We start from the raw sequence: 27159 nt of genomic DNA, 5'->3' as shown, positions 1-27159 counted from the left end.
GTGGTAGCTGCTAAATCTTACATGATTCTTACTATGGCTCCATGATAGTTGAATCATTTCTTTCTGGTTGTTTTCAGTATTTTCTTGATCTGGAAGCTCTGGAATTTGGCTATAATATTTCTAGGCATTTTCATTTTGGGATCTCTTTTAGGGAGGCAATTGGTGGATTCTTTCAAACTTCAGGTTCTAAGATACCTGAGCAGTTTTCCTTTATAGTTTCTTAAATATAATATCTGGGCTTTTTTTTAAATTATCGTGGTTTTTAGATACTCAAATAATTCTTAAATGATCTGTTCTTAATTTATTGTTTAAGTCACTTATTTTTCTATAGAGATAGTTAATATTTTTCATTCTTTTGATTTTTCTTATTGTTTTTTGATGTTTTACTCTCCTAAGCTTTAGGCTTTTTGCCTTGTTGTTTTCATAGTTAGTTCGGGGCGGGGGGGGTGGTGTCTCTAATTTTTCAGTGCTTCTAAGAGGATATAATTTGGAGAGAGGTGTACTCACTGCTCTTCTGTTTATGTCCTGGTCTTTAATGAGGAAGGAGCCTTACTCTTTTGGGACCACAAGTATTAGAGCTCCTCTCTTTTCTGGAACTATGACCAGGAATTAGGGCCTTTGTTCCCTGTTCTCTCTGAAGTTGCAACCAGGAACTAGGATCCTTGCTCCTTTGAACTGCAAGTGCTTTTCTATGACCTGGAACTGCAATCCAGAAATGGGAAATGAGCAATGGAATTGCCAAATGGCATTCAAAATCTATGCTCAGTGCCAGTACCAGGTTTCCTATAATCTCTTTCTTTTAAAAAAATATTTGGTATTTTATTTTTCCCCAATTACTCATAAAAACAATTTTTTAACATTCATTTTTAAAACTGAGTTTCAGATTCTCTCCCTTTCTCCTTTCATTGAGAAAGCAAGTTATTCTGTATAGGTTATACATTTGTAGTCATGTTAAACATATTCCATATTAATCATGTACTGAAAGAAAATAGACTAAAAAAACCTTAAGGAAAAATAGAAAAGATTAAAAATATGCTTCAATATGTATTCAGACACCTTCAGTTCTTTCTTTGGAGATGGATAGCATTTTTTCATCTTAAGTTCTTAAGAGTTGTCTTAAATCATTGTATTGCTGAGAATATCTAAGTCATCATAGCTGATCATCTTATGATATTGCCGTTACTTTGTACAAAGTACATTTAATTTGGCATCAGTTCTTGTAAGTCTTTCCAGATTTTTCTGGGAGCATCCTGCTCATCATTCATCATTCTGTCACAATCACATAGTACAACTCCTCAACAGTGCATCAATGTGTAATTTTTTCCCCATATCCCCTCAAACCTTTGTCATTCTCCTTTTCTGTTCTATTAGCCAATATAATAGGTATGAATTGGTATCTCAGAATTGTTTCAATTGTTCAATTGATTGATTCCAATCAATAGTCATTTAGAGCACCTTATCACATGGCTATAGATATTTTTGATTACTTCATTTGAAAACTGTTCATATCTCTTGATAATTTGTTATGGAATATAGGAATATGTAGGAATGACTCCTATTTTTACAAGTTTAACTCAGTTTTCTATGTATTTGAGAAATGAGGCTTTCATCAGAGAAATTAGCTTTATTTCTTTTTCATAGTTGTGATTTCTAAATATATTTCCTTCCATTCTATTTCCCCCTATTTATTCTATTCTCTTTCTCCTTTCACCCCGTCCCTACACAAAAGTGTAGAGCTTCTGGCTCCCCCAACCTGCCCTTTCAATCACCCTTACTCTCTTTCTGTTCTATTTTCCTGTAGGGCTGAAGTGGTGAACCTTTTTTCAGCCAAGGGCCATTTAGCCATATTTATGTCATTATTTGCAGGCCATACAAAATTATCACCTTAAAAATTCAAGCAGTGGGAGGTTGTTGTACATAGCTTTTAACTTATCATTGCCCAAGGCTACTTTGGTAGGCCCAGATCAAATGATTTCAGAGGCCTAAGGGTTTGAAGTGCTCACCCCTGATATAAGGTAATATAGATTTCTATATCCAATTAGGTGGGTTATGTCATTCTCTTTTCCAACCACTATTCAACCAATTCTGATGAGAGTAAAGTTCACTCATTCCTTGTCTCCGCACTTCCTATCTTCCCAGCCAGTGTAAAAGATTTTTTTTGCATCTTTTACATGAGATAATTTACCTCATTTTATTCCTCCCCATTTCTTCTGTGTATTCTTCTTTCTTGTCCCTTTATTTTTTTTAAGATATCATCCCTGCATATTCAACTCACACCTGTGTCCTCTGTCTATCTATACTCCTAATTAGTCTAACAATAAGAAGTTTTTATGAGTTACAAGTATCTTCCCATGTAGGAATGCAAACAATTTAACCTTATTAAATACCTTAAGATTTCCCTGTCCTGTACACCTTTTTTATGCTTCTCTGGAGTCTTGTATTTGAAAGTCACATATTCTATTGAGCTCTGGTCTTTTTCATCAAGCATGCTTGAAAGACCTCTATTTCATTGACTATCCATTTCCTCCCCTAAAAGGATTATGATAAATTTTGCTGGGTAGGTGAATTGGTTGCAATCTTAACTTCTTTGCCCTGTGGATATTATATTCCAAGCCTTCCAATTCTTTAATGTAGAAGCTGATAAATTTTGTGCTATTCCAAGTGTGGCTCTATGGTACTTGAATTGTTTCTTTCTGGCTGCTTGCAATACTCTTCTTAATCTGGGAGTGCTGAAATTTAATAGAATATTCCTGTGAGTTTTTATCTTGGTATTTCTTTTAGGAAGTGATCAGTGGATTCCTTCCATTTCTCTTTTACCCTCTGGTTCCAAAATGTCAGGCTAGTTTTCCTTGATAATTTCTTGTAAGATAATGTCTAGACTATTTTTTTTTTTATCATGGATTTCAGGTAGTCCAGTAATTTTAAAATTATCTATCTTAGATCTATTTTTCTAGTCAGTTGTTTTTTCTAATGAGATATTTCAAGATATTTCTTCTATTTTTTCATTCTTTTGGTTTTGTTTTATTATTTCTTGATTTATCATAAAGTCATTGGCTTCCATTTGTTCAATTCTAATTTTTAAGGAGTTATTTTCTTTAGTGAACTTTTGTACCTCTTTTTTTCATTTGGCCAATTCAACTTTTTAAGGAGCATTATTTATTTATTTATTTACAAAGTATATGCATGGGTAATTTTTCCAACACTGACCCTTGCAAAACCTTTTGTTCCAAATTTTCCTCTCCTTCTCCCCATCTCCTCCCCTAGCTAACAGGTAGTCCAATACATGTTAAATATGTTGAAATACATGTTAAATCCAATATATGTATATATATATTTACACATTATCTTGCTGCACAAGAAAAAATCAGATTAAGAAGGAAGGAGAAAGAAGGTTAAAAAAAACAGAAAAAAAATGCAAGCAAACAATAACAGAGAGAGTGAGAATGCTATGTTGTGTTCCCCAATCTGTTCCCATGGTTCTCTCTCTGGGTGCACATGGCTCTCTTAATCACTGAACAAGTGGAACTGGTTTGAATCTTCACATTGTTGAAGAGAGCCATGTCCATCAGAATTGATTGTTGTATAGTCCTGTTATTGCTGTGTATAATGATCTCCTGGTTCTGCTCATTTCACTTAGCATCAGTTCATGTAAGTCTCTCCAGACTTCTCTGAAATCATCCTGCTGGTTGTTTCTTACAGAACAATAGTATTATTCCATAGCATTCATATACCATAATTTATTAAGCCATTCTCCAATTGATGGACATCCACTCAGTTTCCAGTTTCTTGACACTACAAAGAGGGCTGCCACAAATATTTTTGCACATGTGGGTCCCTTTCCCTCCTTTAAGATCTCTTTGGGATATAATTCCAGTAGAAATGCTGCTGGATCAAAGATTATGCACAGTTTGATAACTTTTTGAGCATAGTTCCAAACTACTTTCCAGAATGGTTGGATCTGTTCATAGTTCCACCAACAATGTATCAGTGTCCCAGTTTTCCCACATGCCCTCCAATATTTTTTGTTCTTTTTTCCTGTCATTTCAGCCAATCTGACAGGTATATAGTAGTATCTCAGAGTGGTCTTAATTTGCATTTCTCTGATCAATAGTGATTTGGAGCACCTTTTGATGTGACTGCGAATAGTTTCAATTTCTTCATCTGAAAATTGTCTGTTCATATCCTTTGACCATTTGCCAGCTGGAGAATGGCTTGATTTCTTTTAAATTTGAGTCAATTCTCTATATATTTTAGAAATTAGGCCTTTATCAGATCCATTGGATCTAAAAATGTTTTCCCAGTTTATTGCTTCCCTTCTAATCTTGTCTGCTTAGTTTTGTTTGTACAATTTTTTTTAACTTAATATAATCAAAATGATCTATTTTGTGATCAATAATGATCTCTAGTTTTTCTTTGGTCACAAATTCCTTCTCCATAAATCTGAGAGGTAAACTATTCTATGTTCTTCTAATTTTTTTATAATATTCTTTATGTCTGGATTATGAACCCATTTTGACTTTATCTTGGTATATGATGTTAGGTGTGGTTTTGTGCCCACTTTCTGCCATACTAGTTTCTAATTTTCCCAGCAGTTTTTATCAAATAGTGAATTCTTATCCCAAAACCTGGGGTCTTTGGGTTTGTCAAATACTAGATTGCTATAATTATTGACTATTGATAACTACTCTGTTTCTTAACTAGTACCAAATGTTTTTGATGACTGCTGCTTTATAATATAGTTTTAGATCTGGTACAGTTAGGCTACCTTCATTTGCTATTCTCTTCACTAATTCCTTTGAAATTCTTGACCTTTTGTTCTTCCAGATGAATTTTTGTTATTTTTTCTAGGTTAGTAAAATAGTTTCTTGGGAGTTTGATTGATATAGCATTAAATAAATAGATGAGAGTAGGGAGTATTGTCATCTATATTATATTTGCTCAACTTATCCAAGAGCACTTGATATTTTTTCCAATTGCTTAGATCTGACTTTATTTGTGTGGAAAGTGTTTTGTAGTTTTGCTCATATAGTTCCTGACTTTCCCTTGGCAGATAGATTCCCAAATATTTTATACTATTGACAGTTATTTTAAATGGAATTTCTCTTTGTATCTCTTGTTGTTGGATTTTGTTAGTAATGTATAAACATTCTGGATTGGATTTATTTTGTATCCCAAAACTTTGCTGAAGTTGTGAATTATTTCTAACAGCTTTTTAATTGATTCTCTGGGGTTTTCTAAGTATACCATCATATTATCTGCAAAGAGTGATAATATTATTTCCTCATTACCTACTCTAATTCCTTTAATCTTTTTTTCTTCTCTTATTGCCAAAGCTAGCATTTTAAATACAATGTTGAATAATAATGGTGATAGTGGGCAACATTGTTTCACCCTTGATCTTACTGGGAATGGTTCCAGTTTATCATCATTACATATGATGCTTGCTGATAGTTTTAAATAGGTGCTACTGTTTTAAGGAAAAGTCCCTTTATTCCTATACTCTCTAGTGTTTTTATTAGGAATGAGTGTTGGATTTTATCAAATGTTTTTTCTGCATCTATTGAGATAATCATATGGTTTTTGTTAATTGTTTATTGATATAGTAAATTATGCTAATAGTTTTCCTAATATTGAACCAGCCTTGCATTCCTAGTATAAATACTACTTGGGCATGGTGTATTATCCTGGGAATGATTTCTGTAATCTCTTTGCTAATATTTTGTTTCAGATTTTTGCATCAATATTCATTAGGGAGATTGGTCCATAATTTTCTTTCTCTGTTTTCTTCCTACCATGGTATCAGTACCATGTCTGTGTCATAAAAAGAACTTGGTAGGAGTCCTTCATTCCCTATTTTTTCAAATAGTTTATATGTGTTGGACTTAATTATTCTTTAAATGTTTGGTAGAATTCACATGTAACTCCATCTCATCCTGGGATTTTTTTTAGGGAGTTGATTAATAGCTTGCTCTATTTCTTTTTCTAAAATGGGACTATTTAAGTAATTCATTTCCTCTTCTGTTAATCTGGGCAATCTATATATTGGTAGGTATTCCTCCATTTCACTTAGGTTGTCAAATTTATTGGCATAAAGTTTGGCAAAGTAACTCCTAATAATTGCTCTAATTTCCTTTTCTTTGGTGGAAAGTTCTCCCTTTTCATTTTTGAGACTAACAATTTGATTTTCCTCTTTCCTTTTTCTAATCAAATTAACTAAAAGTTTATCTATTTTGTTGTTTTTTTCATAAAACTTAGTTTTATTCAATAGTTTTTTTAGTTTCAATTTTATTGATCTCTTTTATTTTTAGAATTTCAAGTACAGTATTTGATTGGGGGTTTTTAATTTGTTCTTTTTCTAGCTTTTTAATGTGCAAGCTCAGTTCTTTGATCTTCTCTTTATTTTTATGCAAGTAAGCATTTAGAAATATAAAATTTCCCCTTATTACTGCTTTTGTTGCATCCCACAGATTTTGGTATGTTATCTCATTATTGTCATTCTCTTGGATGAAATTATTGATTGTGTTTATGATTTGCTGTTTCACCTATTCATTCTTTAGGATGAGATTATTTAGTTTCCAATTACTTTTTGGTCTATTTCCCCCTGGCCTTTTATTGAATGTAATTTTTATTGTGTTTTGATCTGAAAAAACTCCATTTACTATTTCTGTCTTTCTGCATTTGATTTTGAGGTCTTTATGTCTTATGGTCAGCAGCTGAAAAGAAAGTGTACTCCTTTCTGTCTCCATTCAATTTTATCCAAAGATCTATTATATCGGGGATAGGCGGCCGAGCGGGCCGGGCAGCGATGGCGGAGGCTGGCGGCGACGATGGCCGCTGCGTCCGGCTCAGTGCCGATAGGGCGCAGGCACTGCTGGCCGACGTGGACACGCTGCTCTTCGACTGCGACGGCGTGCTGTGGCGAGGGGAGACCGCCGGGCCCGGCGCGCCCGAGGCTCTGACCGCGCTGCGGGCCCGGGGCAAGCGGCTGGGCTTCGTGACCAACAACAGCAGCAAGACCCGCGAGGCCTACGCCGAGAAGCTGAAGCGCCTGGGCTTTGGCGGTCCCGCGGGGCCCGGCGCCGGCCTCGAGGTGTTCCGCACGGCCTACTGCGCCGCCCTCTACCTCCGGCAGCGCCTGGAGGGCGGCGGGGTCCCGGCCAAGGCCTACGTGCTGGGCAGCCAGGCCCTGGCCGCCGAGCTGGAGGCCGTGGGCATCGCGAGCGTGGGCGTGGGGCCCGAACCCTTGCAGGGCGCCGGTCCCGGGGACTGGCTGGCGGAGCCCTTGGAGCCCGGCGTGGGCGCAGTGGTGGTGGGCTTCGACCCCCACTTCAGCTACGCGAAGCTGACCAAGGCGGTGCGCTACCTCCAACAACCGGGCTGCCTCCTCGTGGGCACCAACATGGACAACCGGCTGCCGTTGGAGGGCGGAAGCTACATTGCCGGTACCGGCTGTCTGGTCCGAGCGGTGGAGATGGCTGCCCAGCGGCAGGCGGAGATCATAGGTAAGCCCAGCAGATTCATCTTCGATTGTGTGGCCAAGGAGTTCGGCCTCAACCCAGACCGTACCGTCATGGTGGGAGACCGTCTAGACACAGACATCCTCCTGGGGGTTACCTGTGGCCTCAAGACCATCTTGACTCTTACCGGGGTCTCCAGCCTGGAGGATGTGAAAGGCAACCAGCAAAGTGACTGTTCTTCTAGGAACAAAATGGTTCCTGATTTCTATGTCGACAGCATAGCCGACCTTATACCAGCTCTTGAAGATTAGAGAGTTACAGTGTCTTTAATCTCCAAAATAAAAAATAAAAAATCAGTTACCTTAATTAATGGGTGGACTTGAGCATGTACTCGTCTAGAGAGGAGTACAAAGAATGTATTGGAATTTTAAAAATCTTAGTTTGTAAACTCTGCAATTGAGCTGGGGAGGGGGGCGGTCAAGCAGAGGGGATGATTTTGTTTACAAATTTCCTCTATTTTAAGATGCACTTTGAAAAGGAGGGAAACATTGTAGTGGCTCCTGACTGTATTTTGTTGGGAGGGAGGGCCCACCGCAATACCTGCCTCCCAGGGATTCAGCTAACTTCAGAGTTGTAACTGAAGCTGCAGAGTTAGGAAAGGGAGAGTATATCAGACTTGTGTTTAAATTTATCTTTCAGAAATATCTGAAATTCAAAGTTTATTCAGGGATAAGCCTTTTTTCAGGCAGGGAGGTGGGGCTATTTTGTGACTTCTGAGAACTGATAGAAACCAAACTAGGCCAGACCTCAACACCTTTTTGTCCTTGGCGAGCCTCGGCTTAGAGAGGCCTTTGCCTTAGTGTTGCCAAGACTTGGGGAAGGAGGAGGGCACATTCCCATTTGGAAACCCTTCATTAAGGTTCTGTCCCCATTTCTTACCCCTTCCCTTTCAATTCAACTGCACTCTGATTGATGTCACAAATGGGCATTTGTTGCATTTCAAACTCGGGGCCCTTGGGCCTTGCCTTGCCTCCATCCAGATGTATCTGTAAAATCTCAGGATAACTCAGAAAACCTGAGGACGTCTCAATCCATCTTCAATATTTATTTAAAATATTAAGTGAAGTTTATTATATAGAACAGTTTTATGAAGTGTGTGCTAGAGAGAATGTAAATGGTGTCCACTTTACCCAGTCTCCTTGTTTTAGTACCGCTGTTTAGTGAACTGAAAGTGGGTATTGGTACCAAAAACTTATTTTTTTACTTTTGAACAACTTTGTAAAGTGGTGGAATTAAATCTTAATGTATTACTTGCTGTTCTCATGTCCTAAGAAGAATATTTTAAGGGATTTCAAATACTTGCTTAGGACATGTGCTGGCAGTGCTTCTGTGGGTGGTGAAAGAGCTTCAGGGTCTCCTTTAGGCAGGCCAGGCTTCTGACTCTCATTGTAAAGAGAAGCTTAGAGCCCTGACAAAGGTGCCTCATCTTAAGGAACAACTTGCATAACTGCACCTGTGTCTGGTAGTGGGAACAGCCAGGGAGGGTGGGGTCCTTGTAAGCAGAAGGCCAAAGCAGTGCAAGGCTGTATGGAGCTTTGCAGTCTATGAGACCCAAGACACACACAGCATACTACCTGGGGTTTAGATGCCAGGAATGTAAATTTTGTCACCTGCCCTAAACAAGGGCAATGGAGAGATACTTGGGTGCCTATAGAAGCTGGAAATATGCACCACCATTTGGAGCTTCCTGTGGAGGCTGAAAGGGCATCCTCTGGCTTCTGATCTTTTCCTGGGCCATAGGGTACCATGGAAATATGGTTCTGTACTAGAAAAAGCTGATAGAAAAACTCTCCAAACAGTGCTAATGGGGTTGCACAGCATGATGGTAGGACTTCACAGGAAAATTCACACTTGACCATGGATGGATGTTCCCATAAGCAATAAATACACAGGACTTACACCTGTCTCTTCAGCTTCTTCCATAGTCTCAGCTACAGACAGTAAGTAGGTACTGTTCTTTGGCACTGTCAGCTGTGTCTGCCATGCATCCCAGTTTTCCTCTCCATGTGATTTACAGAAAGTAAATTTTTGTGGTTCAAAAGCATGGCTCTGCCCAATCAGGTCAAGGGTTCTTAACAATATTAAGAGTGTTACAACCCAAAGTCTAAAGTAGAGGGAGTAGGTATATCATATTGCCTGTTTGGGTTAGTTTTCTAGGTCAGAAGCCTCAGACCCTTGGTTGTCCTACCTGCCATGGAACTGTACTGGTGAAATGTTTGTGAATCTTCCATGCCCTTTGGGGTTCATCCCACTGTATTTACCTGAATTCATATTAAACTTTCAAACCTGAAAAAAAAAAAAAAGATCTATTATATCTAGCTTTTCTAGTATTCTATTTGCCTCCTTAACTTCTTTCTTATTTACTTTGTGATTTGATTTATCTAGTTATGAGAAAGGAAGGTTGAGATATTAAGGAATATTTTTCATCAGTGAATTTTTGTGCCTCTTTCCATTTGGCCAATTTTTAAAAAGATGTTATTTTCTTCATTTTTTTCTGTGTTTCCTTTATCAAGCTATTGATTTGTTTTTAATGCTTTTCTTGCATCATTCTCATTTCTCTTCCCAATTTTTCTTCTATCTCTCTCACTTGATTTTCAAAATCCTTTTTGAGCTCTTCCACAGGCTAAGATAAATTCTTATTTTTCTTGGAGACTTTGGTCTTCTTCTGAGCGTGTGTTTTGATTTTTCTTGTAAAATAGTAACTTTCTATGGTCAGAATTTTTTGTTGTTTGCTCATTTTTCCAGTCTGTTTCTTGACTTTTAACTCTTTGTTAAAGTGGTGTTCTCTTCCCAGGCTGGAGGGCCCATTGTTCCAAACTCTTAGGGGTTTTGTGCAGCTGTTCCCAGAAATACTTCTAATTTTAAGTTTTCAAGTTTTTTTCAGTTCTTTCAAGGTGGTATGATCTAAGAAAAGGTGTATGTACTACTGGCTTATACTTTGTTGTTGGTGTTTTTCTTTTCTTTAAAATAAAAATAATAGTTCTCTCTGGGAGAAGGCAGGTTTCTCGGGGAGGTTTTCTGGAGGCAGTCTTAATTTCAGTTACAAGTAAATAATTACTCCAAAATCGCAGCCAGTTGATAAAAGTTCAGATCTTTTATTGTGTCCTTCAATATAGCCCGGTTAGTTGAGGCCTATCTCTCTGCTTGGTTCTAAGAGTTCCCTCCGAATGTCTCCAAATCCAAAAGTTTGTCCTTCAGACTCCAGCCAGCACCAAGGTGGAAGATGCAATGAATCTCTCTTGCCTCGAAGAGAGGGCTTGTGGGCTTCCTCCCAGAGTGCTCCTCTCCGATCCCAGTCAATGTTCTGGAGAAATTCCTGTAAGCTCTAAGAGCTTCCTCCATATATATGATCTTCCAAAGGTTAACTCCTCCTTCTGGAGGCAGGGCTTAAGGGAGGTGTAAATTTGGATATCTCATACTAAACCTGAAATCTCCCAAACATGTGAACTCCATTAGGTGCTTAAATACTTATGAGCTCTCTAAAGGTGTGAACACAAGCATTGTTTCCATCAGTTGTACTTAGTACCTTGTTTCAAGTTCTGGCCCAAAATATCTCCTTCTAAGATCAAATCAATCATATTGAACCATGCTAAATTAGATAATTATTGTCTCTATCAACTCTAATGGCTTAACAATTTGTAAAGATTCCAACACTTTGTGAGTGACCACAAGCACTCTTTTCTGCCCTGGAACTGCGATTAAGGTCCCTGCTCCACTGCAGTTGCAGACTTTGGTGTGCTAGTGCTTCTCTCCCTTGCCTAGACTGTGACCTGTATCTGAATATGGGCAAAACAACAGAGTTCTGCTGTCAGTGCCAGCAAAGAGATCCTTGTAATGACCTTTTGATCAGTTGTTCATCTAAATTCCTATTTTTGGGTGGAGAGTTCTGGAAGCAGCTGCTGCCATCATTGATTCAGTGGGTCCCAAGGCCTGACCCTGTTTTGCTGGGGCCTGGTCTATGCTGGTGTGGCTTGGGCCTGTGATAGACTGTATTCAGTGTGACAGACTTTTCTTGAACTTCTAAATTGTTTTTGGTTGGAAAAGTATTTTATTTCATCCATTTGGGTGTTCTGCCACTTCAGGAATTGTTTTATGGCATTATTTAAAGTTTTCAGAGGGTTTTGGGTGAGAGTTTAGGTGATTTGTTGTCTTTTCTCTACCATCTTGACTCTATCTCTTCTATAATCACTTTCTGACCAAACATTCAATCCCTTTTACATTTCTAGGTGGTAAGAGATCATAGTAATTCTGCTGCTGCTTTCAAGATCCATATTGGTTATGATGTTGCAGTCCTGGCCTGTCCCCTCTCCAGGGCCACAGAACTCTCCTTTCAACCTCCTAAGTTGTCCTGGGCTGGAAAAAAGCCTCATCCCTTCTGTTGGTAATGCTGTTCTAAAATTTGACGTATTATTTTAGTTGTTTGCAAGGGAATGTTGGGAGAATTAGGATAGAATGCTCCATCTCCTTCACCATTTTGGATCCCTCCAAAGTAATTTCCCCACATAGTTTTTGATGTCATTACTCAGCTATTTTCACTTCCAAATTGTGAGCTAGATGGTTATGTCATCTATTCTATTAGTATTCTGCTAAGGTACTTCAATAAACTTGTTCCTTTAATGAATTGTCCATTGCTCCATGCAAGGTAGAAGTCATAGTATTTTTTGGCATCCAGGGGTCCTCAAACTTTTTAAATAGGAGGCAAGTTCACTGTTCCTCAGACTGTTAGAGGGCCCGACTATAGTAAAAACAAAAACTTTGTTTTGTGGGCCTTTAAATAAACTTCATAGCCCTGGGTGAGGGAAATAATCATCCTCAGCTGCCACATCTGGCCCGTGGGCAGTAGTTTGAGGACCCCTGCGGGCCTAGTCTATAATTTTAGGATTGTTTGAGCTTTTTTCTTTTTTCATCAGACTCATGGCTGCAACTCAACCAGTTACCAGAGACACCGGGATTATGAGCTTCACTTTTCTTTGATATAGCCTCCTATTTGATCGGGGTGATAAAATTCCTTTCAACTCCCATAATTCTCCTGAGTTATTAATATTGGGTCCAGGAAAGTTACTCTGGGGCTTTATTTAACAAGGTTCTCTGGAGAAGGAAGATTCCAGTCATTCTAGCTGGGATCAAAATTAGTCCTTTCTCTAATATATATAGGCTAATTTGTTTCACAAAGTCCCTAAAAGTTCTTTGCCTTACAGGGAAATTGAAGAGTGAGTACAGAGTAGATGTGAACTTTTCCTTTGGCTAATGCGTCAAAGTTTTGAGCTACTTTAACTCTTTGATAAGCTCTCACTATTTCTAGCCTGAACCAAACTTCCATGGTACTGTCCTTTAGTCATCTTTACATCGTGATCTTCTGCTTTTAGGTTTTACCTCTAGACCAGGGCTTCTTAAACTTTTTCTACTTGTAATCCCTTTTCATCCAAGAAACGTTTATGCTAACCTGAGCATATGGATATTTAAAGTAGGTATACAAATCAAACATTTACTGATAATAAATCATGCTTTTGTGAACCCCATATTTAGTTACATGACCCCATATGTGGTTGTAAACCATAGTTTAAGAAGCTTCTTTCTAGACTGGCTCTTCATTGGACAGCTCTTTATCTTTTGGCTTCAGGTTGGTGAGTCTTCACTATGTGAGGGATACAGAAGACCCTTACCCAAAATGGTTACTCAGAGACCACTCAGATGAAGGCAGAAAAATTGTTTATTGAAAACCACCGGAGGATGAGCCTTCCCATTGTGAGATAAGAAAGAGAAAGCTCGAGGTAGGAGGGCTAAAGAAGTAGTAAAGATACATAGCTTTTATACAAGAAATTACATCACAAGTAAGAGAGCATTGAGAAGGGGAGGAGGAGGCATCTAATTGGTTGTTGCTATTTGGGGAGATTGGAATGGAAGGTTTCTGTTTCCCTGAAATCTCCTGATTGCTAGGAAACAGAAAGTCAGGCCTTCAGACTTAATCAAGCAGATAGTGGTCCAGCTAATAGACTAAATATCGATAAATGTCAAATACCAATAAATGTCATCAGTTCAGGTTAAGTAAATATGTTTCTAGCTGGCCAAGGCTCAAGTAGATATGAGCTTGCACATATTATACAGATCATAGGGGAAACAAAGAAATAATAAAATACAGAAAAAGAATTCATACATTCCTGTAAGTTCTTCACCTTTTCTCTATTCCCCACAAATATTTCTACACTGATATTTTCCAGTTACCCTTCACGCTATAGCTCCACACACAAACAACACTTGATCCTCTTAGACTATCAGTCAACAAGGTGAGGAAAGAATAATGATCATACCAGATTCAGGAAGGAGAAAAGTATAACATATCTTAATGGTATGGTTAAAGACAGAAAAAAGTGTTTTTAGACTATTTTATGTATATGAAATGAGTAAAAATTGTAAAAAACACACAGCCTGGTATAGTGGAAATAACTTTGAACTAATTTATTACGTTTTTAAATTATAGCTTTTTATTTTATTTTATTTTTTGATATTTGGTACAAAAATTTATTTATTTTTTAAAAAAAATTTTAATAGCTTTTTATTTACAAGTTATATACATGGTAATTTTACAGCATTGACAACTGCCAAACCTTTTATTCCAATTTTTCCCCTCCTTCCTCCCACCCCCCCCCCAGATAGCAGGATGACCAATACATGTTAAATATATTAAAGTATAAATTAAATACAAAACAAGTATACATGTCCAAACCGTTATTTTGCATAGCTTTTTATTTACAAGATATATGCATGAATAATTTTTCAGCATTGACAATTGCAAAATCTTTTGTTCTAATTTTTTCCCCTCTTTCCCTCCACCCCCTCCTCCTGATGGTTGGTTGACCAATACATGTTAAATATGTTAAAGTATATGTTAAACACAATATATGTATACATGACCATACAGTTATTTTGCTGCACTAGAAGAATCGGATTTTAAAATAATGTACAATTAACCTGTGAAGGAAATCAAAAATGCAGGCAAACAAAAATAGAGGGATTGGGAATTCCATGTAGTGGTTCACATTCATTTCCCAGTTCTTTTGCTGGGTGTAGCTGGTTCAATTCATTACTGCATTATTGGAACTGATTTGGTTCATCTCATTGCTGAGGATGGCCAGGTCCATCAGAATTGATCATCATATAGTATTGTTGTTGAAGTATATAATGATCTCCTGGACCTACTCATTTCACTCAGCATCAGTTCATGTAAGTCTCTCCAGGCCTTTCTGAAATCATCCTGCTGGTCATTTCTTACAGAACAATAATATTCTATAATATTCATAAACCACAATTTATTCAACCATTCTCCAATTGATGGGCATCCACTCAGTTTCCAGTTTCTAGCCACTACAAAAAGGGCTGCCACAAACATTTTGGCACATACAGCTCCCTTTCCCTTCTTTAAGACCTCTTTGGGATATAAGCCCAGTAGTAACACTGCTGGATCAAAGGGTATGCACAATTTGATAATTTTTTTAGTATAGTTCCAAATTGCTCTCCACAATGGCTGGATGTATTCACAATTCCACCAACAATATATCAGTGTCCCAGTTTTCCCACATCTCCTCCATGAAATAATTTTTAAAAAAGCAACCCTGAATTTGAGCCCAGTTCCACCTTTGAGTAATCTTATGATGTTGGGCAAGTTAAAACCTCTTTAAAAATTAAGTTTCTTCATCTTACTAATTGTTCTGCAATAAAGGATGGTATTGAAGATCAAATTGGATAATGAATTTCTTATAAAATCATCTTCTAGTTCACAACATTATTTGTTATATAATTATGATGATTATTATTAATACTTTATCAAAGATTTGTTTTATTTCTGTGACATTTATTTAGTCCCAGGGGTAAAATGCCCATGGTAGATAGAAACTGGGAAATAGAAGCTTATTAAAAACCACTTGCTTTGAAGTCCTAATGCTTAATTGTTGGAGAATAGTCTTTGAGACATGATATATAGACATTAACATCACCCACTTTCATCTCAGCCTGTCTGATCTCTGTGTAGATTGATGGGACTTTAAAATCAGAAGAGATCTTAGAAAATTTCTAGTATACTTTCTAATTTTGCAAATGAGAAAACAGACTAAGAGGGAAGAAATTACCTAAGGTTATAATGCAAGTAAATGGCACTGCTAGCTCTTGAATCCAGGTTTTCTGACTCCAGTCTAATGTTCCTTTTACTATATTATTCTGACTCCCAGAAAGGTCTTAGAGATTTTATTCAAGAGACATCAGAAACCACTTGGTACAGTGGAAGTCCAGTGCCTGGATTTTGTATCATTCGTCTTGTGATGCCACAGCTGTCAGTTCAGTCGATAACCTACTCTATCCATATCACTTGTCAATTTAAAAATTTTTTTTACTTATTTGATATATTTTTTCCAGTTACATCATTCAAAACAAAAAACCCATTATGTTTGTTTTTAAATTTTTGAATTCTATGTTCTCTTGCTTATCCCCACCCACAATTAAGGATCCACATATGAAGTTATGCAAAGCATTTCCATAAAAGTCAAATTGTGAAAGAAAACATAGATCTCCCATCCTACTGAAAATAAAAACTCTCAAGAAAAATTAAGTTAAAAAGAAACAGAGAATGCTTCATTTTATATTCAGCCACAAACAGTTCCTTTTCTAGGTATGGATAGGATTTTTTTTTAATCATAAGTCCTTTAGAGCACTCCTGTATGATTGGACTGAGAATAGCAGTCATTTACATCTAGTCATCCCGTCATCCCTCTCTCCCTTTTTCCCTCCTTCTCTCTCTCTCTCTCTCTCTCTCTCTCTCTCTCTCTCTCTCTCTCTCTCCCTATTTCCCTTTTTCCCTTCCTCTCTCTCTCACTCTGTCCCTCCTTCCCTTCCTTCCTTCCTTCCTTCCTTCCTTCCTTTCCCTTCCTTCCTTCCTTTCCCTTCCTTCCTCCCTCCCTCCTCCCCTCCCTTCCTTCCTTCCTTCCTTCCTTCCTTCCTTCCTTCCTTCCTTCCTTCCTTCCTTCCCTTCCCTTCCCTCCCTTTCCCTTCCTTCCTTCCTTCCCTTCCTTCCTTCCTTCCTTCCTTCCTTCCTTCCTTCCTTCCTTCCTTCCTTCTTCCTTCCTTCCTTCCTTCCTTCCTTCCTTCCTTCCTTCCTTCTCTTCCTCTTCCTTCCCTTCCTTCCCTTCCTTCCTTCCTTCCCTTCCTTCCTTCCTTCCTTCCTTCCTCTTCCTTCCTTTCCTTCCTTCCTTCCTTCCTTCTTCCTTCCTTCCTTCCTTCCTTCCTTCCTTCCTTCCTTCCCTTCCTTCCTTCCTTCCTTCCTTCCTTCCTTCCTTCCCTTCCTTCCTTCCTTCCTTCCTTCCTTCCTTCCTTCCTTCCTTCCTTCCTTCCTTCCTTCCTTTTCCCTTCCTTTCCTTCCTTCCTTCCTTCCTTCCTTCCTTCCTTCCTTCCCTTCCTTCCTTCTTCCTTCCTTCCTTCTTTCCTCTCTTCCTCCCTCCCTCCTTCATCTCCCTCATTCCTTCCCTCTTCCTCCTTCCCTTCCTTCCTCCTCCTCCTTCTTTCCTTCCTTTCCTCCTTCCTTCTCTTTCTCCCTCCCTCCTTCCTCCCTCACTTGTTAGGTAGGGACATTTTTACTTGTAAGATAAAAACATTGTGAAGACATTGCTTTGCTAATCCTACTGTGCTCTATAAATGAGACCTGTTATTAATAGTATATTCAAAACAATATATTATAGGCTCTAAAAACAGTTCCAAAAAAAGAGCTCAAAAATGTCTGGAACAGTGATAGCAACAATAGGATCCATGTACAGGATCTCATGGTAACAATTTTGCCCATTTAATGGATAAATAATGCTGTTTATTTAAAAAAAACAGTTATATTGCTTTATTGTTAATTCTACAATTTATGCATACTTAAATTAAAAAATAATCAACCAGTTCAAATGTAAACATCCCTTATCTATTCTCACTTGTGTCTTACTGAGCCCTAACTATGGGTGAGTCTCCCTATTCACATTCTCTCCTCCTACTCAGGTACTGCTAAATGACACCATAGTATGTAACACAACCTTGTTAATTGGTTCTAGTAAAAATTTGTTACCTAAGCTCAGTCAAGCTCTTACTGTTACAATAGCATTTCTTTTATTCTTCCTTAATTCTCTATTATACTTTCCACAGCAATGGTCCAAAACCTAATTTTTTTCTGCTCCAGGCTCATCTATTACCATCTTAGTAAAGGATCACTTCCTACTTTACTGAGAAAATAGGGGCCATCAGGATTCATTTCATTAAAACCTAACACTAGGTGAGAGAGATTTAACAAAATTAGAAAGACTTGAGCATAAGACAAAATAGATTTGGATAGGTCCATGACCGGAGGGGCTAACCAAGAAATGAAAAACAAAGTGATAAAATTATAGATTTCTTCAAACTACTGAAATAGTGAAATGTGATCAACAAATAATGTTATTTTTCATTATGATCCTTGAGCAATTTTTCTCTCAAATTTTGTTTTTAATACATATTTTCCACCCACTTACATTTATGTGTCTTCATGAGGATTTATTTAATTTATTTTTTTAGTGATTCTAGCTATGGCATGGCAGATACAATAACTGCCCAGTGTTCATACTGTCTTAGTATAATGTAAGCTTCTTGACTGCAGGGATTATTTGTTTGATTGTTGTTGCTGTTGTTGTTTTCCCCTCTTTGCATCCTGAACATATAACACAGTTTCTTGCACAAAGAAGACACTTAAAAATATTTATTGAATAAAAAAATAGAAGCCATCATTCCCTTTCCTTTTGGTCCAATCTCTGGCCAAGAAATTTACTCTTCTCTTTTTCAAGACCTATCTTTTTACTGAAGCTTTTGATTCCATTTCCTTCTAATTTCTCCATAAGTTGGTCTCTCTCATAGTTAACTATTGTCCCGTCTTCTAATCTTTAGTCTACCCCATCTGCTGGGCGCTTCTTTGTTTCCTGCAAGTATATCCATATGAAAAAAACCATAACTTTTCTCTTTTCTTCCAATGTATTTTCCTATATATTCTCTCCTTTTCAATCCAAACTTCCAGAAAAAAATTTGTTCATATGCTCTTTCCACTTTTCAAACCTTGAAACCTAGCTTTTTGACCTCAACAATCAACTGAAGCTGCTCTTCCTAAGCCTGCCAATAATTTCTTAATTGATAATACAAAAGCTTTCATACTCCTTGACCTTTTTGTAGTATTTGATATTATTGATTGCTCCCATTTCCCTGGGTATGCTCTCCACCCTCAGTGCTCCTACCTTAATGCTGTCCACCCTCTGTGCAATCTGTTTTTGCTCCTCAGTCTCCTTTGCTGGATCATCTTCCTTCCTCCTTCCTAACCAGGTATATATCCTAAGGCTATCCTTTTCTTCCCTTCTTACACTCTCCTTCAGTGGTCTCATTATCCACACTGGTTTCAGTCGTCATCTCCATATATTCAGCTTCAATTTCTCTCCTGAGCTCCAGATCCAGAACACCAACTTTCCCTTTATTTTCTTCTCCATTAGACTGTGAGCTTCTAGGGGCTGTCTTTGCTTTTCTTTATCTCTCTAGTGCTTAGCACAGTGCCTGGCACATAGTGGATACATAATAAATGTTTATTGATTGGCTATTGGATGTATCCATCTGAGTATCCTATATGCATCTCAAACCCAATTTATCCAAAACAGAACTCATTTACTTTCCTCTGAAATTCACCTTCCTCTCTAACATCCCTATTTCTGTTCATGGATCCTTTCAATCACTCACATTCACAACTACAGAGTCATCCTGGACTCTCTAATCTCCCTTATCACTAGTTCCTTTGCTTTGCTGATTATATTTTCACAACATATTTCACAATCATTCCCATTTTCTCTATTCCTACAGCCAACATATTAATTCTGGTTTTCATCATCTCTTTCATGATATATCAGCAACAGATGTCTAGTTGCACTACCAGATTCTAGTCTTTTCTTTTTCAATCTATTCTTCACACACAGTTGGTGAAATACTGTATCAATTCCTTGAGTGAGAAGCTTCAGTGATTCCTTATTGACCCAAGAATACGATACAAAACCCTTGGTTTTGTATTTAAACTCCCTTACAATCTGGCTCTAGTCTGCTTCCCAGTCTTATGTCCCATTACTCCCCTTTATACATGGCATATTCCAGACAACTGGCTTCCCTTCCTTTAGGAACTCAACAATCCGTCTCCCCACCTATTTCTTTGTTCATAGTTTTCTGCATGGCTGTTTTTCGCTTTTCTTTCTCTTACTTTTGACCTTCTCCAGGAGACCTTTATAGACCACTTTCTATACTAAACTTTTGTATATCTCCATTCTATAAACTCTTCTGCACACAGCTGGTTAAAGGCATTCTTTTCTTCATCAAATAATCAGATATATACTTATCTATTTTGATGTTGTATCTATTAGCAGAATCAAAGCATCTTGAAGATAGACAATTTTAATTTTTTTTGCCCTTTATATTCTTGGTACAATGTCTTGCACAAAGTTATGTGCTTAAAGATAAAATTATTAGATTGGATTAAAAGCTCACGGAGATGAGCTCCTTCCTCTATCCTTTGAGCTGAGGGGTTGGGGGTTCTGGCTCCCTTCCAGCAAAGCCTGAGTGTGTTATTCCTGCCTCTTGTCTCAGGGGTAAACATCTTAGTTTTGGATTTGCCTTCTTTGTCTTCACTCTGATGCTTCTTTAATGAGAAGCAGCTGTTATCATGAAAACTGAAGTTAATAAGGAGTTGCTTACTATTCCTTGTTTGTTCTGAAATGTGAATTTCAAAAGATTGAGGCTACTGAAGCATTTGGGAAAAGTGAATATGTAACAAGAAATAAGAGTTTTTGTTCATATACTAAGACAAAGATCAGACAAGAAATCTAATCAACCAGCGTCTATTGAGCACCTATTGTACCCAAGACACAGTGCTAGACATTGTGGAAGGACTAAAAAAAAAAAGGCACGCCATGATCTCTACTTACTCATCAAAAGTGTTGATGGCTTTTTGCTGGCTGATCTACCCACACTTCCTTTCCAGAATCACTTTTAATGGAAAGATTTTTTTTTTTTTTTGAGAATGATGGTTTGGGTTAAAGGTGCAGACTGTGCCCACAGAACAAAAAAGAACAGAACAGAGACAGCAGCTTCATATTTGAATTGAACCTGCAACCTTGGTCTTATTAGCATAATGGTGTCTTCTTAGACAGACTTTTAGAAGAAGGGGCATAATGTTTAACTGGAGCAATAATAGTTCTGTCATAGTCTAGGTTTCTAAAGTGTAATGATATTCTCCCTGCAGCCATGTAGAAAACAGTCTCCAGTGGGAAAAATCAAACTTTCTGGCTCCTATATAAATCACCAGGGGGCTTCTCTTCATATCTGTATATTACTCTACCCCCAGATCTATGGATTAGATAATTGGCTTTATGAAGTTTTGCCTACAGTGAAAATGTCATCTCTTAGTAATGTCACTCTTCATCTTTTCCATTATATAGTTGTCTCTCTGATTAGACTCATTTTGATTTGCTATTTCTGTTTTCTGAGTGCGGTAAATTATTTATTTATTTATTTTGCTGTAGTTCTTCCTTGGATATACAGTATATTTAGATCTTTATATAGAATTCTGGGAGTTCAGTGCTAGTTCTTACCAAGGTTTCTCTTGAGATGCTCTCTCTCTCTCTCTCTCTCTCTCTCTCTCTCTCTCTCTCTGTCTCTTTCTCTCAAAAATCTTCTTTCAATACTTTAAAAATACTTATTAGTGATTTTTAAAAAATCATCATCATATTTAAGAGGTTACTTGCAAATTCTTCCTGTCATATCAGGAAGCATTCATTCAGGAAGGGCTGGAAAGATTAGTAGGCTGGGAGTCAAGAGAACTACAGTTTGAGTCTTGGATTTGGCACTTACTTCCTGTATGACCTGGGAAATCTTGCTGAGCCTTCATTTCCCCATTTGTAAAATGAGAATAATAATGCTAACATTACAACCTCCATAAGGGGTGTCATGAAGGAGTGCTTTGTAACATAATAAATGTTACATATGGGTTATAAATCTGGCATTAGAAAGGATCCTAGACACAATATTGCCCAACTTCTTCATTTCGCCTATGGGGAAAGGAGTCCTGGAGAGGTTAAAGGATTTATGTCAATAGGGGTGGTAAGGACTAGAAGGGGAGTTTGAGCCAGTACTTTTCCCACTGTTCCACACTGCCTCCATGTAATATATGTACATACATGCATATAGGTTTGAATACCTTAAAACTGAACTAAGACTTTTAGGACACCCTGCATATGTATATATGTGCATATATATGTTTGAGTGTGTGTATTTGCAGGTGTGTGTACACAGTACATGTATATGAATTATATTTTTTGTTCTATTGGCTATAGATAAGGAATTAAATTTAGTGGTTTACTTTATAGTTCTTTTATTTCTGGTATGTAAAGTGGCTAGAGGCTACATTGAAAATAAAAAATGCCTTCATTTTGAGCTCATTGCCAGAAAATGGCATTTGCATTTGAATAAAAGATATTAAAAGATTCATAGTTGTAGATCCTGAGGTTTTTCTTCTCTTCCTAGTCAGGCACATGTATATTTTGTGTCGATATGGAACATCTCATTTGTTGTTAGCTAAAAGGTTAAATATTATTATATCCTCTCCTCCCTGCCTTGCTCCCCTTGGGGTTCTCTGGTTCAGCTATGAGTACTGTCTCTTAGCACAAGCCGAGGACATTTTTCTTAGTATAACACCAGACATCAATGCTGGGCTCAGACCAGGGGTGCTGGGTCCTCATCTGTTCTATCTGTCTCCTGGCTTAGGCACACAAACTGAGTTTAGTCCTTGTGGAACCTCCCTTCTCAAGAGAGAGATGAGGTTTTTTTCTCCTTGTTTCTGGTTCTTTACAAACCTCTACCCTGGGAGCCTTGGGGAATCACTTAAAACTTGGTATAGCACAGCTCTGGGCTTATTCTTCCAACACACACTGAAACTAGCATATTGGGTCCCCAGAGTGAAACTGTCACTTCTCTCAGGGTTCTTGGAGTAATCCTGAAAGTTTGTGGATTCTCTCAATACTCTCTCAAGCCATAACCTCCAATGTTCTTCCTAGTATCAACTGATAGAGATAAGATATAGGATATAGAGATAGGAGAGAATATTTTGTGAGTCTTAAACAGAGACAAGAAGGGTTGAAAAAAATAGCTAAAGAGAATACAATGTGGAAGAGTAAAATTGTTCTGTGGCAGTGAAAAGCAGGTTGGGATTAGATGATATAAATTTGTAGTAGCCCTAGTTAGAACATTTGTGTGATTTTCTTTCTTCAGGAGTATCTAGTGCATTGGAGTAGGAGAAAAGGCTGATAGTGGAGGAAATTCATGGATCAGGTTTGGCAAGACATGCATGATGATAGAACACAGGACAAGGGATTCAAGAATATTGTGTAATATAAAGTTGAACTGGTTAATTATAGTGTTAAGATGAAAGGAGCAAAGTAAATCCTATGTTGTGAAATCCTGGATGAGCACAGAGGGTAGAGGGAAAAGAGACAAAAGAATAGGTTTAGGAAGAGTGGGGCATGGGAAGAGATGGAATGGTCAGATGTCACAAATCTCTTTCAAGCCTTAAAGAAAAAGGTCCTGGGATTAGTGGTCATTCATTTATTTGTGGTCCTGAAAGCAACAAGTTTTGTAGTTGAGTCTTTGGCTCTTATTTGTGTCTTGAAGTAAGAACCTAGAGTTGGAAGCTCTGGCTTTAGAGGTGAGGGACCTGTTAAGTGTTTAGTGTTCTTATTGTAAAAGAAAGGGAACTGAGAATTTAATTTACAGAACTAGAAAAAATAATAAGAAAGTTCAAATGGAAGAATAAAAGATCAAGAATTTCAAGGGAGTTAATGAAAAAAATGCAAATGAAGGTGGCCTAGCTATACCAGATCTAAAACTATATTATAAAGCAGCAGTCATCAAAACCTTTTGGTACTGGCTAAGAAATAAGAGTAGTCAATTAGTGGAATGGGCTAGGTTCACAAGACACAGTAATCAATGATTATAGTAATCTGGTGTTTGATAAACCCAAAGATGTCAGATTCTGGGATTAGAACTCATTATTTGGCAAAAATTGCTGAAAAAATTGGAAATTAGTATGGCAGAAATCAGGCATTGACACATACCAAACACCCTATACCAAGATATAGTCGAAATGGGTTCATGATTTAAATATAAAGAGTGATACTATAAACAAATTAGAAGAACAAAGAATTAGTCTACCTCTCAGATCTGTGGAGGAAGAAGGAATTTGTAGCCAAAGAAGAAATAGAGTGTATTATGGAATGCAAAATGGATAACTTTGATTATATTAAGTTAAAAAAGTTTTTGTATGAACAAAACCAATGCAGACAAAATTAGAAGGGAAGCCGTAAACTGGGAAAAACTTTTTTTTTTTACATGCAAAGGCCTCTTTTCTAAAATATATAGAAAACTGACTCAAATTTATAAGAATACAAACAATTCTCCAATTGATAAATGGTCAAAAGATATAAACAGACAATTTTCAGATGAAAAAATTAAAACCATTTCTAGTCGTGAAAAAAATGCTCTATATTAACTAGAGAAATGCAAATTAAGATAACTTTGAGATACTATTACATACCTCTCTGATCAGCTAAGATGACAGGAAAAAATGATGACAAATGTTGAAAGGGATGTGGGAAAACTGGGACATTAGTACATTGTTGGTGGAGTTGTGAACTGATCCAACCATTCTGGAGAGCAATTTGGAATTATGTCTAAAGGGCTATCAAATTGCACATACCCTTTAATCCAGCGGTGTCTCTATTGGACCTGTATCCCAAAGAGATTATAAAGGAGGGAAAAGACCTACATGTACAAAAATGTTTGTAGCAGCCCTTTTTGTAGTGTCAAGGAACTGGAAATTGTGTGGATGCCCATCACTTGGGGAATGACTGAATAAATTATGGTACATGAATATTATGGAATATTATTGTTCTATAAAAATGATAAGCAGGATGAAAGGCTAGGAGAGATTTACATGAACTGATGCTAAGTGAAATGAGGAGAACCAAGAGAGCAGTCAACACAACAACAATAAAATTGTGCAGTGATCAATTCTGATGGATGTGGCTGTTTTCAACAGTGAGGTGATTCAGGCCAGTTCCAGTGGTCTTGTGATGGAGCCAGCCTCTGCTCCCAGAGAGAAGACTGTGGGGACTGAGTGTGGATCACAACATGGTATTTTCAATTTTGTTTGTTGTTATTTGCTTGCTTTTTTTTCTCTTTTTTTTTCTTTTTTAGTCTGATTTTTTTGTGTGTGTGCAGCATGATGATTGTGGAAATTTGTATAGAGGAATTGCATGTGTTTAACATATAGTGAATTGCTTGCTGCCTGGGGAGGAGGTGAGGGTAACAGAGGGAGAAAAAATTTGGAACACAAAGTTTTACAGGGATAAATGTTGAAAACTATTTATGTATATATTTCAAATAAAATGCTTTAAAAAGAAAAGAAACTAGTCTTGGTAATGTCAATGGAAAAAAGAGGACAGATATGAAAGATTTGGAGGTACAATTGAGAGAACATGACAACTTCTTAGATAAGGGGTGAGGAAAAAGGAATAAATAGCCAAGAATGTTTTTGAGGTCACAAATTTGAGGGAGGTTGGTACCCTCACAGAAATAAGGATATTTGAAGGAAGGATAGGCTTTCTTGGGAAGATAATAAACAGCACCATAATCAGCTAATTTTACATCTTAAGAAAGAATATAAATCCACCCCCACCACCCTAAATACTATGGCATGTTTAGGATAAAGAAGCATTTTTAAAAACATATTTTTTGTTCTAATTTTTTGTGTGCTTGAAGCAAATGAAGTTCCTGCCTTGCTCTTATCATAGGTTATATTATACTAATGATAAGTCCAGTTTAAGAAAATTGAATTTGAAGTGCCAATGCAGCAGCATTGTAGAGACCATTAGCTCAAAACAAACCTCATGGCAACCCAGAGAGCAAAAATCATTAAATTTATTCATGGCCTGAATTTCTGATTTAATTCTTCATTCTACTGAGCCTGTTTCCAGGCTCTAAGAAGACATGCTGTAGGTAAAGTAAAAAGGTTAATATTTTCTGAAATTATATATTAGAATATCTTTCATCTTTTAGACAGGCCTGAACACATATAGTCTAAGTCTAATATCTTCATAATCCTATTATTCTGTATATAGTAGGTCATTAGTAAGTATTTCTGAATTGAATTGAAGTAGAATTGAACTGTATGATATGAGCAAATCATTTCTCTCTGCCTGTTTTCTCTCTGAAATATAAAGAGATTGGACCTGAGTATCTTTAAGGACCTTTCAGTTCTAAAATTCTCTGATTTCATCTCCTTTTTTAGATTGCAAATTCCCTGAGAGCAGATTGACTAATTGACAGTTTGGTTTATCCATCTTACAGTTATTGTAAACCTGGGTAACAGTGGGTAGCCATATTCTTTTTTTTTCTGTGAATTGCAAAGAGGAAAGTGTTTGTGTTCTCAGCTGCAGTCATGAATGGGGAAAGGACCCATTCCAAATCCTAATGCCATCTTCCAAGGAGACAGTATGTCTGATTGATAAATTCTCTCCCCTGCAGAAGAAAAGCAAGTCACAAGTCCACTTATAGGGCTGGGTTTTTTTTTAAACTGCCTTCCTTTCTGCTCTAAGACACTCACCAATTCCTGCCTTGACTGTCAAGTGATGGGATGCTATTTTTCTATGGACAGGTCATTAACTTTCTCTGGCCTCAATCATCTTATCTGCAAAAAGAGAATTGGGGATCACATGAGAGATTAACCTCTCAGCATGATCAACATTGAGAATGATGATGACCTCTTTAGACGGGTTTGCTTTGAAAAGGAATATATAAGGAGCTTAAGAAATCTATCTCTGAGACTTTACTACAATGTCTTTCCTGAGACAGCCTGATGGAATCAGGGGCCAGTACATCTAGACTTAGGGGGCATGAACAGTCTGATTTAATGGCAAGCCAAGTCAACATGATGAATCTGTTTTTAAGGCTTGAACCAGATTAAGCAAGTGCTGACGCATACCATGATAAATGTCAAGAGCTGAGATCCCTTTAAAGACACACAAAAGGAAAAATAGCTGATTTCCTTTATATCTTCAGAATAGACTTTTCTCCCTTAGGCTTCAGCCTCTTAAGATCATGACACAATGTATTTTGTCTCCCCTTAAAGATATTTTGTTGTTGACTGGTATATAGGATTCAAAGGAAATATTTGGGTTACTGGTGACAAAGTCAGGTTTTTATTTTCTCAGTTTATCTTGAATGCGATTATATCTCCATTTTCTACCCACATTAAATTCAATTATAACAAAAAAATCAAGCATGAAGTAGAACTTGGTGAACAGGGAGATTGCTCTTTCTTGTGACATAGTACGTTTTCTTTTAGGAAGCACTTCTCTTTTGCAAATAGAATCATTTTGTTTTGGCTCTACCTGATACAGAAGGATTTGGATTTTTTTTTAATATTATTGTCTTGTATATTCTCACCCAGAAAGCTTGGGAAGCTATCTACTGAATCTCCAAGTATAATGGGAATGGTTTTACAATTGAAGCACACATT

At 37.3% G+C, this 27159-nt stretch overlaps 1 protein-coding gene and 1 long non-coding RNA gene across 2 annotated transcripts; both read left to right on the top strand.

The window, feature by feature from the left end:
- The first annotated feature begins 6760 nt into the window (after window positions 1-6760).
- Window positions 6761-9291, top strand: LOC100915003 (glycerol-3-phosphate phosphatase). Its single transcript, XM_003770758.4, has one exon. The coding sequence runs from the start codon at window positions 6806-6808 to the stop codon at window positions 7766-7768; it is 963 nt and encodes a 320-aa protein (XP_003770806.2). The 5' UTR covers window positions 6761-6805; the 3' UTR covers window positions 7769-9291.
- A 2455-nt stretch (window positions 9292-11746) lies between these two features.
- Window positions 11747-12536, top strand: LOC116420974. Its single transcript, XR_004231363.1, has 2 exons — window positions 11747-11898; window positions 12428-12536. It is a non-coding gene; the product is annotated as an uncharacterized LOC116420974 (long non-coding RNA).
- Window positions 12537-27159: the final 14623 nt, after the last annotated feature.

Source organism: Sarcophilus harrisii, chromosome 1 (genome assembly GCF_902635505.1).
Source record: "Sarcophilus harrisii chromosome 1, mSarHar1.11, whole genome shotgun sequence".
Taxonomy (NCBI): Eukaryota; Metazoa; Chordata; class Mammalia; order Dasyuromorphia; family Dasyuridae; genus Sarcophilus; species Sarcophilus harrisii.
Note: the sequence above shows the minus strand (reverse complement) of the source record. Positions and strands in the feature narration are given on the sequence as shown.

Coding starts and splice junctions, on each gene's coding strand:
- LOC100915003 (XM_003770758.4), top strand. CDS start 6,806: ATGGCGGAGGCTGGCGGCGACGATGGCCGCTGCGTCCGGCTCAGTGCC.